The sequence below is a fragment of the Notothenia rossii genome, assembly GCF_949606895.1.
Source record: "Notothenia rossii genome assembly, chromosome: 11".
In the NCBI taxonomy this organism is placed as follows: Eukaryota; Metazoa; Chordata; class Actinopteri; order Perciformes; family Nototheniidae; genus Notothenia; species Notothenia rossii.
In genome coordinates this window covers 59,791,354-59,806,353 of record NC_136910.1, presented here as the reverse complement: position 1 = coordinate 59,806,353, position 15,000 = coordinate 59,791,354, and the positions used below count along the sequence as shown (strand labels likewise).

General features: G+C 45.5%; 1 protein-coding gene across 2 annotated transcripts in view; it reads right to left on the bottom strand.

Annotated features, from left to right (window-relative positions):
- man2a1 (mannosidase, alpha, class 2A, member 1) overlaps positions 1-15,000 on the bottom strand; it is a 29,926-nt gene that overhangs the window by 5,327 nt on the left and 9,599 nt on the right. For both annotated transcript variants that reach the window (XM_079657521.1, XM_079657522.1), the window contains 10 exons: positions 14,502-14,696; positions 4,680-4,794; positions 4,540-4,607; positions 3,826-3,994; positions 3,509-3,745; positions 2,473-2,601; positions 2,274-2,388; positions 1,696-1,829; positions 1,405-1,546; positions 322-452 (listed from right to left, as the gene is read on the bottom strand). In XM_079657521.1, the coding sequence (XP_079513647.1) occupies positions 322-452; positions 1,405-1,546; positions 1,696-1,829; positions 2,274-2,388; positions 2,473-2,601; positions 3,509-3,745; positions 3,826-3,994; positions 4,540-4,607; positions 4,680-4,794; positions 14,502-14,696 (1,435 nt within the window). The remainder of the gene's footprint in view (positions 1-321; positions 453-1,404; positions 1,547-1,695; positions 1,830-2,273; positions 2,389-2,472; positions 2,602-3,508; positions 3,746-3,825; positions 3,995-4,539; positions 4,608-4,679; positions 4,795-14,501; positions 14,697-15,000) is intronic.

Below are 15,000 nucleotides of genomic sequence, written 5' to 3'. Positions count from 1 at the left end.
CACCTCTCATCTGTCCCCCCTCACCTGTCTCCCCCTCTCACCTGTCCCCTCTCACCTGTCCCCTCTCACCTTTCCCCCTCACCTGTCCACTCTCATCTGTCCCCTCTCACCTTTCCCCTCTCACCTATCCCCTCTCACCTTCCCCCCCTCTCACCTCTCACCTTTCCCCTCTCACCTTTCCCCCTCACCTATCCCCTCTCACCTATCCCCCAATCTCACCTGTCCCCTCTCACCTGTCCCCTCTCACCTATCCCCCAATCTCACCTGTCCCCTCTCACCTTTCCCCTCTCACATTTCCCCTCTCACCTGCCCCCCTCTCACCTTTCCCCCCCTCCTCTCCTCCAGCAGAAGGTGGTACAGACTGGATGTCCTCTTGTTGTCCGTCACTCCCTGACCGAGGCCTCTGTTATCGTCCTGCTGCAGCCGCCGGTCCAACACCAGCTCCAGCTCGCCTGCAGGGAGACAGGTGAGAGACAGGTGAGAGACAGGTGAGACGTCCCCTGACTGACCTGGTCTGAGGGCTGCGACCCCGACTCACCCGGTCTGAGGGCTGCGATCCCCTGACTCACCCGGTCTGAGTGATGCGACCCCCTGACTCACCCGGTTTGAGGGATAAGACCCCCTGACTCACCCGGTCTGAGTGATGCGACCCCCTGACTCACCCGGTCTGAGGGATGCGACCCCCTGACTCACCCGTTTTGAGAGCTGCGACCCCCTGACTCACCCAGTTTGAGGGCTGCGACCCCCTGACTCACCCGGTCTGAGGGATGCGACCCCCTGACTCACCCGTTTTGAGAGCTGCGACCCCCTGACTCACCCGGTTTGAGGGCTGCGACCCCCTGACTCACCAGGTTTGAGGGATGCGACCCCCTGACTCACCAGGTTTGAGGGATGCGACCCCCTGACTCACCTGGTCTGAGGGATGCAACCACCGGACTCACCCGGTCTGAGGGATGCGACACCCTGACTCACCTGGTCTGAGGGATGCGACCCCCTGACTCACCTGGTCTGAGGGATGCGACCCCCTGACTCACCTGGTCTGAGGGATGCGACCCCCTGACTCACCTGGTCTGAGGGATGCGACCCCCTGACTCACCTGGTCTGAGGGATGCGACCCCCTGACTCACCTGGTCTGAGGGATGCGACCCCCTGACTCACCCGGTTTGAGGGATGCGACCCCCTGACTCACCTGGTCTGAGGGATGCGACCCCCTGACTCACCCGGTTTGAGGGCTGCGACCCTCTGACTCACCAGGTTTGAGGGATGCGACCCCCTGACTCACCCAGTTTGAGGGCTGCGACCCCGACTCACCCGGTCTGAGGGATGCGACCCCCTGACTCACCTGGTCTGAGGGATGCGACCCCCTGACTCACCCGGTTTGAGGGATGCGACCCCCTGACTCACCAGGTTTGAGGGATGCGACCCCCTGACTCTGGGCCGACAGGACGGTGATCCGGGTTTCGGCGTCCTGCAGAAACGCTGCTGAGGTCATCGGGTAGAAGTTAGCCTGCAGCGGGAGTTTAGAGAGGGTCCGACGCTGCTGCATCTAAACAACAACAACCACCACAACAACAACAACAACAACAACACAGTTTAAACGGTTTGTAAACAGTTTGAACACACCTCTGACTAATGAACAGATTCATGAACAGATTAATTAAGAGGACTGAACGAACTTCACAGGAAGAATTGTACCTGGAAGCTGTTGAGGTCGCTATGGAAACGGTTGCCGCTGGCGACGTCGGTGACGATCCGCATCACAAGCTCGCGGTTCACCTGAGACCGGATGTCCACCATGTTGGAAATCTCCAGGGATCTCCCAGCATGCCCTGGGAGTTTTATTTTGAAATCATTTTTTTAATTAAATTAAAGTTGACACACATGAGGTCAAATATCTATCTCAAGAAATAAAACATCCAGGACTTCATTATTTATTATGTCTGCGGATTTCTTAATAAACTCACCAACAAATGTTGAATTCAGACTTTTTCCTGATTAAATAATAAGAACCGTTTGATCCGTCACGGAGAGTTCTGGATGTTCTGCAGCGTCTACCTGTTCGTCTACCCGCTCACTCAGTAGTCATTCAGCTGAACACCTGATGATCAGCTGCTCTCAGGTGGGACCCTGCCCTCTGATTGGCTGCTGGGATCATGTGATTTCAGAGAAACAGCTGTACTTTACCTGCAGGTGACCTGAACCTGAGCACAATAGACCCCTTTAAACACGACCTTTCAGTAACCCTGAATATAGAGAGTAATTTAAAGCGTTACCTTCCAAGTGGTACAGCCTCACGGTGTGGGTCACGTGACGCAGACAGGAAGTGATGTCAGAGTACAGCGGTCCTCTTGAGACCCGGACCAGGGGCGGTTCTGAAAAGGAGTACACCTGAGGGGGAGGGGGGGGAGTCAGTTAACCTGTACACCTGAGGGGGGGGGGGGAGAATCCTCTCCAGGTTCTGGTTCTCCTCACCTGGGCCCCCTCCTCTCCCGGCAGGAACAGGTACGCTCCGCTCTTGTCCCGGTTGGCTCCGGTTCTGGTTCCGTACCACAGGAAGTGGACCTGGACCTGGTGCTCAGAGCCCGCACGCAGACGCAGCTTCTGAACCGCAACAAACATACAGAGATGGAAATAATGATGATGATGATGATGCTAAGGATGAAACATAAAACAACGAAAAACAGAAATATAATTTCTTCACTATAGAGCGGAGCAGGGAGGACGGGTTTACCCTGCAGGAAGCTGCTGTTCCCTAGACAACAAGCTACAGGATGTCTCCAGAGGATTTAGGAAAACAGTTTAAAATAATGTCTGTGGAAACAAACCTGTTTGATAAATGCACGTTTTGTTCAGGATAATCTCCACATGTCTACTTTCATAATGTTCTAATCATAAATCTAACATCCAGAAGCTAAATGCTAACGTGATGCTATAAAGGAACTACAGCCGAGTCCAGCAGCACGACTTCAACGTCACGCCAACTTCAGATCCATATTCAAACACACAGATTCTAGATGGAAGGAGTTGAAGCGTTTGTTTGAACAGTCTGCAGGAGGCAGGGACTTGCTCTCAAGCAGAACAGAAACTAACTTAGAGGAGTGTTTACGTGTTCGGCGTAATGACGTACAACGGCCTCCACGACTTCTGTAGTCCTATTCAGCCACTTGGTAACAACCATCGTTTCTCAGACACGTCCACTCTTCAGAGATCACCAGTGGGGTCACTGCTGATGATTTAATGTCCTAGAACAAAACGTGACCTGTCTCTTCAATGTGTCTCAACCACACACCTTAGTTCAGCTATCTTCCTAAATCCTATGGAGAGATCCCATTGGCTCTGAGACCAGGGAACAGGAAGTGCTGAAATGCTGACTCACTTCCTTCAGGACTCATTCCTGCACCTCTCTATAAAGATCCGTCTTTGGATCATCAGATGAATTTGAAGAAAGGATAAAATAAAACATGTCTCTGATTAAATATCTGAGAGGCTTTTATTTTGAAAATCCGACCTGCATCAGGCCTGTTTCCGGGGAGCTCCATATTTGGACGTGCTTGTTGCTAAGCGACAGGGGGGCGTCGGCCTCGGGGCCCTGGGGGCGGGACATCTGGAAGTGCTCGCTGTGAATGGTCGGAGGGTTGCCGCGGCGATGGAAGGTGTATCGAGCCCGGGGGACGGAGCCAGAAGAGGATCGGGTCACATGGTACACAACCAATGAGAGAGGAGGGAGTTCAGACAGGAAGTCCAGCTGCAGGAACACACAATATATATTTCTATTAACACTTATTGATATCTATCATCAGGTCAATAATATGGTTGTGTAAACACCTGAAAGCTGTCTGTGGACGCCCGGCTTGGCTCCGCCCACACCGCAGAGATCTGCGCAGCCATTGGTCGACCAGTTTCTGCGTCGATGACTCGAGCGTCCGGAGAGTCGACGACGACGCTAATGACGGATGATCGGATCTGCTCCGTCGGGTTATAGACGATCAATATCCTGAAGAAGAGACAGGAGTAAATAAACATCTTTAGTAAACAACAACACACCTGAAAATATTAAACCACATAGCATTAGTTAGCTTAGCATAACAACATATGTACTGCAGAACACACGGCAACTGAAGATTTATCTTTAACGTTTAAAATGTAATAATTAACAGACGTTGTTATTTATTAATGAAACAGGAAATAAAAAATAATCAAATACAAAAACTATTTGTATTTATTAGTCAAATAAATAAATAATACAAATCTTTCAAAACACTTCAAAGTATGATTGGACATTAAAAGATTAATTAAAATAGTAATTATCAATAAAGAGACTCAAAATGACTTTAGTCAATTAAATAATTTAAACATAAAAACATTTGTATTATTGGAATAATAACAGATACTGCCTCGATATAAGCCCCGCCTCTCCCCATATGCCCCACCCTCTTGGAACATATGCCCCTCCTCTCCCCTTTAAGTCCCTCCCCTCACCATATGCCCCACCCTCTTTGCACGTATGCCCATCCCCCTCTCTTAAGCCTCGCCCCTCACCTGGGCTCCTCGCTCAGCGTTATCTTGGTCTTCTGCGGCAGCGCGTCCTGCGCCGACATCACGTCGTCCTGAAACACAACATTTATTCAACCTTTCATTTAAATAGCTTTATCCTATTTAACTCTCAGCTCAAAGCTCACCGTGAGCAGGAAGGGCTTTGATTGGTCGTGGTGGTACTGGCTCTTGTCCAATAGGAGCAGCCAGTGGGCGGAGCTCTGCAGAACCTTCCGAAGCTTCTGGATGGACTCCAACAATCTGCCCGGCAACAACACATCATTTCATCATTCTCTGTTTTAGTTCGTATTTACTTTCTTTCTACTGAGTTTAGATTTTCTTCTTAAAGAAACTATTCTGTTTCTCATTAAAACTCTTTTTACTGGAAATGTGACAAAACATTGATTTAAGTCTAAAGTCAGTGTTTCTCTGTTATGAGTCTGATCTACAAGGGTTATTGTGATGTAAACAAACATGGACACTACAAGGGTTATTGTGATGTAAACAAACATGGACACTACAAGGGTTATTGTGATGTAAACAAACATGGACACTACAAGGGTTATTGTGATGTCAACAAACATGGACACTACAAGGGTTATTGTGATGTAAACAAACATGGACACTACAAGGGTTAATTTCTCTTGAATATTCACTTAATTGATTAACATATGTTTGGGATGATTGTATATTCAAAAACTAACGGAGGAATTTTAACACAGACACGACGTTAATGGAAGCCAATGTTAGATGCTAATGCTAAATGAATCGCTATGAGGGGAGGCTAATGTTAGATGCTAATGCTAAATAAATGGGTATGATGCTAATGCTAACAGTCAGCGAGGCGGTTACCGTTGTCAGCGCGACGTCGTCCTTCAACGGAAAGCATGGAGGGACAAATGAGACAAAACACATGCTAACGCTAAAGACGCTAAAGAGCTCCGGAGTCACAAAGTTCTGATAATTAATGTTATTCACAACCAATAAACAAGGAGCACCTGAGAGCAGCTAAAGCTAACATGCTAACATGAAGTCTGTAGTGGGAAACGTTTAACTGAACATGCTAACGTCCGTGTGCCTGGTGGCTACCTGGAGACACGTTTAACTGAACATGCTAACGTCCGTGTACCTGGTTACTACCTGGAGACACGTTTAACTGAACATGCTAACGTCCGTGTACCTGGTTACTACCTGGAGACACGTTTAACTGAACATGCTAATGTCCGTGTACCTGGTTACTACCTGGAGACACGTTTAACTATTAATTAATTCGAAAATAGACTTCAGCCTTGCATCTAGTTTGACCTTAGCCTACAAATGCTGTACTCACAAAACACTGCTATTTCCTATGTTACTGAAACCTTATGAATGAGGCAAAAGGATTACAAATTATTCATCTTAATATCAGGAGTTTGGTGTCAAAAATTAACCAGCTTCGTGTATGGGTCATTATGCATAAGCCACACATTATCACACTTTCGGAGACCTGGCTAGGTAGTCATATATCAAATAATGAAATTAATTTGACAAATTACAATTTATACAGATCTGACAGAGTCTCATTGGGTGGAGGTGTGGCCATTTTTGTGTTAGCAGAGCTCGCTTCTGAATTGATTACTCCCCCTGTTGAAGCTTATCTTTTTGAATGTATTTTTGTTAAAATCACACTGCATGAAAACAAGCGACTGATCATTGGAAGTGTATATAGACCACCATCATCCCCTGCTGATTCCTTTAATAATATAATCTCCACCATCAATTCCATCAATTCTATTTCTCAGAAAGGCGAACTAATAATACTTGGTGACTTTAACAAAAATTGGCTTGATAAATCATGCTCTAAAGAAAAAAATCTACTAAATAATCTAAACCTAACTCAACTTATTAAAGAGCCTACTCGTATTACACCCCGGTCTCAAACTCTTCTTGACTGGATACTGGCTTCTCATCCTGACAGATTTTCCAAGTCTGGTATCATGTCAGACTGTTTTAGTGACCATTGTGTTGTTTACTGTGTGTGGAAAATTAAAATTCCGAAAGTGCCCCCTAAGTTGATTAGTATCAGACAATATAAAAAACTGAATCTTGACTTATTTTTGAATGATTTACTTGCTATTAACTGGGACAGATTTCAGTTAATACCTTATGTTCAAGATGCATGGGATTTTTTTCTCTCCGAGTTCACAAAAGTAGTAGATAAACATGCACCATGGAAAACTATTAAGGTAAAGGGTAGACATCTCCCCTGGATCAGTCCTGAACTTATTGACCTCTTTAGGAAAAGGGACAAAGCATGGACAACATACCATCTGACAAGAGACAATGCTGACTGGGAAATATATAGAAAACTGAGAAATCTAAGCAAAACTAAAACTTCTAATGCCAAAGCTATTTACTACAGAGAATGCCTGACTGGTGACTTTAAAAATCCCAAAGAATTCTGGAGAAAAATTAAAACAATTACTAACATCTCTGAAAAACATTCAATTAATCAAATTAATCAAATTAAGCTTGATGGCAATATTCTACATGATCCACTATCTATTTCCCAGGTCTTCAACAATCATTTCTCGTCTGTCTGCTCCTCGCTTCTCCCTGACAGTCAACCGACTACCAGTTCTCCTGGTAATATGCCACCTTGTACCAGTTCTTTTTCCTTTCGGAAAATACGACCAACTGAAGTGCAGAAAGTAATTTGTGAATTAAAGGTAAGCAGTGGTGTTGGACTTGATGGGGTTGAAAATCGTTTTCTCAAGCTAGCCGCCAATATTATTATGTACCCTCTTACTGATTTATTCAACCTGTCACTTGTCTCCAGCGAACTACCACTTATCTGGAAATATGCACGTATTATTCCTCTTCATAAAAGTGGTGATCAGCTTGATTGCAATAATTACAGGCCTATCTCCATCCTATGCTCTGTTGCCAAAATATTTGAAAAAATCATCTTTAACCAACTTTCACTATACCTTAGTATTAACAACATTCTCACACCCCTTCAATCTGGTTTTAGATCAAATCATTCTACAGCTACTGCCCTACTTAAATTCACAAATGATGTGTTCTCTGCAGCTGATAGAGGGGAGTTAACTGGTGCCATCTTTATTGATCTTACCAAAGCTTTTGATGTTGTTGATCGCTATTTACTACTTGATAAATTATATGCTATTGGACTTTCTAGAAGTGCATTACTTTGGTTTAGCTCATATTTACATAATCGAAAACAGTGTGTTATTTTGAATGGGAAAAGTTCTGATCTCCTTATACAGCATAGTGGAGTACCTCAGGGCTCTACACTTGGACCACTACTTTTCACCATTTATATAAACAATTTGCCCTCCATTTTTCAAAACTGTAATGTTCATCTATATGCAGATGATACCGTTATTTACACATCAAAACCAAATCTCTCTCAAATTCAAGTTTCACTCCAGTCAGATTTCACCCTCCTGCAAGACTGGCTATTCCAGAACAAGTTACTTTTGAACAAAACTAAATCCTTCTCTATGATCTTTGGTACCCGACACAAACTCAAATCTTTGACTGGCTCATGTGATATTTCTTGCAGTGATGGTACAATTCTGCATAGAGTTGACAGTTTTAAATATTTAGGGGTATGGCTTGACTCTAACCTTTCATTCAAACCTCATATTGATCATATACTGCATAAAGTAAACTTTGGTCTCGGTACTCTTTACCGCTCTCGGCACTGTTTTACCTTAAAAGTTAGGAAAAAACTTGCTACCCAACTGCTATTTCCCTTATTAGACTATTGTGACGTTGTTTATCTCAATGCTCCGAAATCTGTTCTAGCCCCGCTAAACATTGCTTACAATAGAATGAGTAGATTTATTCTCGGTTGTGATTTCCATACACACCACTGTGCACTGTACCTAAACCTCAATCTCCCTTCTCCTGATTTGAGAAGACATTTGCACTGGCTTGAGTTCATTTATAAAAGTTTCAACTTTAATTATCCCCCATATTTGAAACAGTATCTCTTTCGTTTTACATCAACCCACCAAGTTAGACATACCTCTCAGCTCTTCTTCACCGTTCCTCTAGTTAAAAAGGACATTGGCAAAAGAGCCTTCAAATTTAAAGCTCCTGCTGATTGGAATAACTTACCTGCTACCATCAGATCTCTCCCTACTCTGACTTTGTTCAAGCGTGCATTGTCGTCTCACCTCAAGGTTGAATGTTTTTGTATGACCTGAAGTACTTTATTTATTGTTTAAGGGTTGTTGAGGCTCCATCTTATTTCACCATCTCCTCATGAGATGACCCACCTATTGCCCATTTCTAAGTCTTTATTTCTAAGTCTTTATTGTTATGATTTTGTATATATAGTACAGCTACTCTACTTTACTCTACCCAATGATATGCATTCAATGTAACCGCCTATAATGTATTACCATGTGCTGTATGCTTAGGCTGAATGTTTGTAATTTCTTGGTTATTTCTTCCGATGTATGTGTGTGAATGTTGTTTGTATGTTGTACTTGTTTGTTATTTGTTTTCTTGGGACCCCCTTGAAAACGAGGTGATTCACCTCAAGGGGTTTATCCTAATAAAGAAATTTGAATATATAACTGAACATGCTAACGTCCGTGTACCTGGTTGCTACCTGGAGACACGTTTAACTGAACATGCTAACGTCCGTGTACCCGGTCACTACCTGGAGACACGTTTAACTGAACATGCTAACGTCTGTGTACCTGGTTGCTACCTGGAGACACGTTTAACTGAACATGCAAACGTCTGTGTACCTGGTTGCTACCTGGAGACACGTTTAACTGAACATGCTAACGTCCGTGTACCCGGTCACTACCTGGAGACACGTTTAACTGAACATGCTAACGTCTGTGTACCTGGTTGCTACCTGGAGACACGTTTAACTGAACATGCAAACGTCTGTGTACCTGGTTGCTACCTGGAGACACGTTTAACTGAACATGCTAACGTCTGTGTACCTGGTTGCTACCTGGAGACACGTTTAACTGAACATGCTAACGTCCGTGTACCTGGTTGCTACCTGGAGACACGTTTAACTGAACATGCAAACGTCCGTGTACCTGGTTACTACCTGGAGACACGTTTAACTGAACATGCTAACGTCCGTGTACCTGGTTGCTACCTGGAGACACGTTTAACTGAACATGCTAACGTCCGTGTACCTGGTTGCTACCTGGAGACACGTTTAACTGAACATGCTAACGTCTGTGTACCTGGTTGCTACCTGGAGACACGTTTAACTGAACATGCTAACGTCCGTGTACCTGGTTGCTATCTGGAGACACGTTTAACTGAACATGCTAACGTCCGTGTACCTGGTTGCTACCTGGAGACACGTTTAACTGAACATGCTAACGTCCGTGTACCTGGTTGCTACCTGGAGACACGTTTAACTGAACATGCTAACGTCCGTGTACCTGGTTGCTATCTGGAGACACGTTTAACTGAACATGCTAACGTCCGTGTAGCCTACCTGGTTACTACCTGGAGACACGTTTAACTGAACATGCTAACGTCCGTGTACCTGGTTGCTATCTGGAGACACGTTTAACTGAACATGCTAACGTCTGTGTACCTGGTTGCTACCTGGAGACACGTTTAACTGAACATGCTAACGTCTGTGTACCTGGTTACTACCTGGAGACACGTTTAACTGAACATGTTAACGTCTGTGTACCTGGTTGCTACCTGGAGACACGTTTAACTGAACATGCTAACGTCCGTGTACCTGGTTGCTATCTGGAGACACGTTTAACTGAACATGCTAACGTCTGTGTACCTGGTTGCTACCTGGAGACACGTTTAACTGAACATGTTAACGTCTGTGTACCTGGTTGCTACCTGGAGACACGTTTAACTGAACATGCTAACGTCTGTGTACCTGCTTGCTACCTGGAGACACGTTTAACTGAACATGCTAACGTCTGTGTACCCGGTTACTACCTGGAGACACGTTTAACTGAACATGCTAACGTCTGTGTACCTTGTTGCTACCTGGAGACACGTTTAACTGAACATGCTAACGTCCGTGTACCTGGTTGCCACCTGGAGACACGTTTAACTGAACATGTTAACGTCTGTGTACCTGGTTGCTACCTGGAGACACGTTTAACTGAACATGCTAACGTCCGTGTACCTGGTTGCTACCTGGAGGCACGTTTAACTGAACATGCTAACGTCTGTGTACCTGGTTGCTACCTGGAGACACGTTTAACTGAACATGCTAACGTCCGTGTACCTGGTCACTACCTGGAGACACGTTTAACTGAACATGCTAACGTCTGTGTACCCGGTTACTATCTGGAGACACGTTTAACTGAACATGCTAACGTCCGTGTAGCCTACCTGGTTGCTACCTGGAGACACGTTTAACTGAACATGCTAACGTCTGTGTACCTGGTTGCTACCTGGAGACACGTTTAACTGAACATGCTAACGTCTGTGTACCTGGTTGCTACCTGGAGACACGTTTAACTGAACATGCTAACGTCTGTGTACCCGGTTACTATCTGGAGACACGTTTAACTGAACATGCTAACGTCCGTGTACCTGGTTGCTACCTGGAGACACGTTTAACTGAACATGCTAACGTCCGTGTACCTGGTTGCTATCTGGAGACACGTTTAACTGAACATGCTAACGTCCGTGTACCTGGTTGCTACCTGGAGACACGTTTAACTGAACATGCTAACGTCCGTGTACCTGGTTGCTATCTGGAGACACGTTTAACTGAACATGCAAACGTCCGTGTACCTGGTTGCTACCTGGAGACACGTTTAACTGAACATGCAAACGTCCGTGTACCTGGTTGCTACCTGGAGACACGTTTAACTGAACATGCTAACGTCCGTGTACCTGGTTGCTACCTGGAGACACGTTTAACTGAACATGCTAACGTCCGTGTACCTGGTTGCTATCTGGAGACACGTTTAACTGAACATGCAAACGTCCGTGTACCTGGTTACTACCTGGAGACACGTTTAACTGAACATGCAAACGTCCGTGTAGCCTACCTGGTTGCTACCTGGAGACACGTTTAACTGAACATGCTAACGTCCGTGTACCTGGTTGCTACCTGGAAACACGTTTAACTGAACATGCTAACGTCTGTGTACCTGGTTGCTACCTGGAGACACGTTTAACTGAACATGCTAACGTCCGTGTACCTGGTTGCTACCTGGAGACACGTTTAACTGAACATGCTAACGTCCGTGTACCTGGTTGCTACCTGGAGACACGTTTAACTGAACATGCTAACGTCCGTGTACCTGGTTGCTACCTGGAGGCACGTTTAACTGAACATGCAAACGTCTGTGTACCTGGTTGCTACCTGGAGACACGTTTAACTGAACATGCTAACGTCCGTGTACCTGGTTGCTACCTGGAGACACGTTTAACTGAACATGCTAACGTCCGTGTACCTGGTTGCTACCTGGAGACACGTTTAACTGAACATGCTAATGTCTGTGTACCTGGTTGCTACCTGGAGACACGTTTAACTGAACATGCTAACGTCCGTGTACCTGGTTGCTACCTGGAAACACGTTTAACTGAACATGCTAACGTCCGTGTACCTGGTTGCTACCTGGAGACACGTTTAACTGAACATGCTAACGTCTGTGTACCTGGTTGCTACCTGGAGACACGTTTAACTGAACATGCTAACGTCCGTGTACCTGGTTGCTACCTGGAGACACGTTTAACTGAACATGCTAACGTCCGTGTACCTGGTTGCTACCTGGAGACACGTTTAACTGAACATGCTAACGTCCGTGTACCTGGTTGCTACCTGGAGACACGTTTAACTGAACATGCTAACGTCCGTGTACCTGGTTGCTACCTGGAGACACGTTTAACTGAACATGCTAACGTCCGTGTACCTGGTTGCTACCTGGAAACACGTTTAACTGAACATGCTAACGTCCGTGTACCTGGTTGCTACCTGGAGACACGTTTAACTGAACATGCTAACGTCCGTGTACCTGGTTGCTACCTGGAGACACGTTTAACTGAACATGCTAACGTCCGTGTACCTGGTTGCTACCTGTGAATCTGTGCTGCTTCTTATCCTCACCCTGTTGCAGTTCAACTACTGAATAACAAAGGTCCATCTCATCTTATCTGACCACATGCTAACATGCTAGCGTGTTGTTGTGCTAACATAAACGTAACACAAAAATGAACGATATGCGTGTTGGTCGATTATTTCTTGGTTGTATCGATGCTTTCTGTTTTCCTCTCAGATGGAGTCACATCAGAGAGGAGAGAGAGAGAGGAGAGAGAGAGAGGAGAGAGGAGAGAGAGAGAGGAGAGAGGAGCATGGGCGCGGGAAGGGGGGTGCTGAGGGCGCTGCAGCACCCCCTAGCGGCAGGCAGGCGGTACGGAGCTCCCCTGTCTGAATTATTATTTGACGGTTATTGCTGCTCCCGCTGTGCATAATCTGTGTAATATGTAGCCAATAAATTCTTCTTTGTTGGTAAAATAATATTTTGGCCTGCCCCGAATGTTTTTTCTGTAGCCCCGGACAATTCTACCTCAATAATATAATACATTAACCGTGCTTTACGTGAACCTCATCAAGACACTAGAGAGGACGGCAGGACTGTAATTTCCCGTGTTCAGTGAATGCAACAGAGGCAAGACACCAGACCAATCAGAGAGTTGCATGGAAATAAAAGTGTGCTTGTGTCATTCAAGCTCGCGGCTCTGTGTGTGTGCGGAAATAGCGCATTTACTGTGTGTGAGAGAGGGGGAGAGAGAGAGAGAGAGAGACAGAGAGAGAGAGAGGGACCGGTGCCAGCAGCAGGGACCGTGTTGTTAGCATCTGGTTAGCTAGCTGCACTAACGGACATACGGAGCTGTTTGTTCCACAACAAGCTGGAGGAGAGCTCTCCTCTCAGACTGAGAGGCTCAGGTGAGCTAAAGGACTCTCTGAGTGTTTAGATAGTTCACTTTAGTCTAAGTTATCTCAGTGGGTCTCAAACGGTTTGGTCAACAATTATTGAAAAGATTATTTCCGTGGCTCACCTTCATATGATCATTATAGTTATAAAAAAAAATAAGAGAATAAAGGAAAAACAGTTATGAAATACTATATGGCAGTAAAACAAGAATACAGTTTGAAAGGGGAGTGATTTGTAAAATATCCATAAAGAAAAAGAACATCTGTTTACAGTTGTGTTTCATCTGGGTGTTGAGAGATGTATCCATAGATCTCTTCATGTTGCTCTCAAAGTGCACCAGATTGATGCTTTCAACTTCAAGATTTAAAAAAATCTTCCCGGGGGAGCATCCCCCCGGACCCCCCTAGAGGAGGTGAGGTCCGCTCCCCACGCGCAAAAAATAGCACTTTACCCCTGCACCCTCTCTAATCTCAGATGCACCCTGACTCACTCTATGCCGTGAGCTGGTTATCGAGCCTTCATTGTAGCAGTGGCGGGTTCCACTGTAGCGCCTGGTGCTCGTGCTTGTGTGCGCGCTCTATAGCGCCTGTAATAGTGTTCACTGGAGTCCAGCACCTCAGCACCCCCCACTCAAAACACCTTCCTCTGGAGAGGAGCATCAGAGAGGAGAGAGGAGACTTTCCTCTAACTCTGTTGTCGTGTTATTGTGTTGCTCTGATCAGATCATTGATATACCCTCACTGTATGCTCACATGACAATAACAGCCTTGAACCTTGAGACGCGGGGCGCGCCCACGAGACAGATCTCCTCTCAAAGCCAAACAGCTGACTCTTGTTTGGTGATTGGATGATAGCATGTCTCATGGGCGCGCCCCGCACACTCCGCTCTGCTGCTCGTTCCTCACTCACGTGGCTCCATTGGAGAGGAAACAGGCTTTCCAGCGGTATTAGAGTTATTGCTGAGAATCAACAAAGAAGAAATAATCTACCGAACACGCGTTTCCTTACTTTTTATGCTAACATATTCCCCATGCTAACAGGAAGTAGCACCTGTTTCCGTAGTCCATGACGACGGGGTCTCTGGCGGTGCCGGTGACAGCGTCGTGATGCTGGAACAGCGCTAAGCCCCGCCTCCCAGCCGTCAGAAGCAGGAAGTGATCCCGTGCCGGGAACCCTGTCGCCAGGCGACCGTCGCCATGGGAACGCATCGCAGCCAGAGTCAGGCTGTACAGGATCTCCGTCGCTCTGTCGGAGGAAATAGTAATAATATTGTGTGTTACATTTTTTATAAAAATATTATAATGAAAGATATCATTATAAACACATCTTTTAATTATATAGACACGAGAAATTAGTACAAATATAAAAAATAATAATAAAATAATAAAACGTTTTCAAAAATCATAAAAATATCAAAATAAAATCTATAAATATTAACATATAATTAGTTTGAACACATGTTTGATGATATCTCCTCGCCGTAGCGTGGCCTCCAGCGTGCGGCCAGGAGATATCTTTCAACACATGTCTGAGCTACAGCCTCAGACTC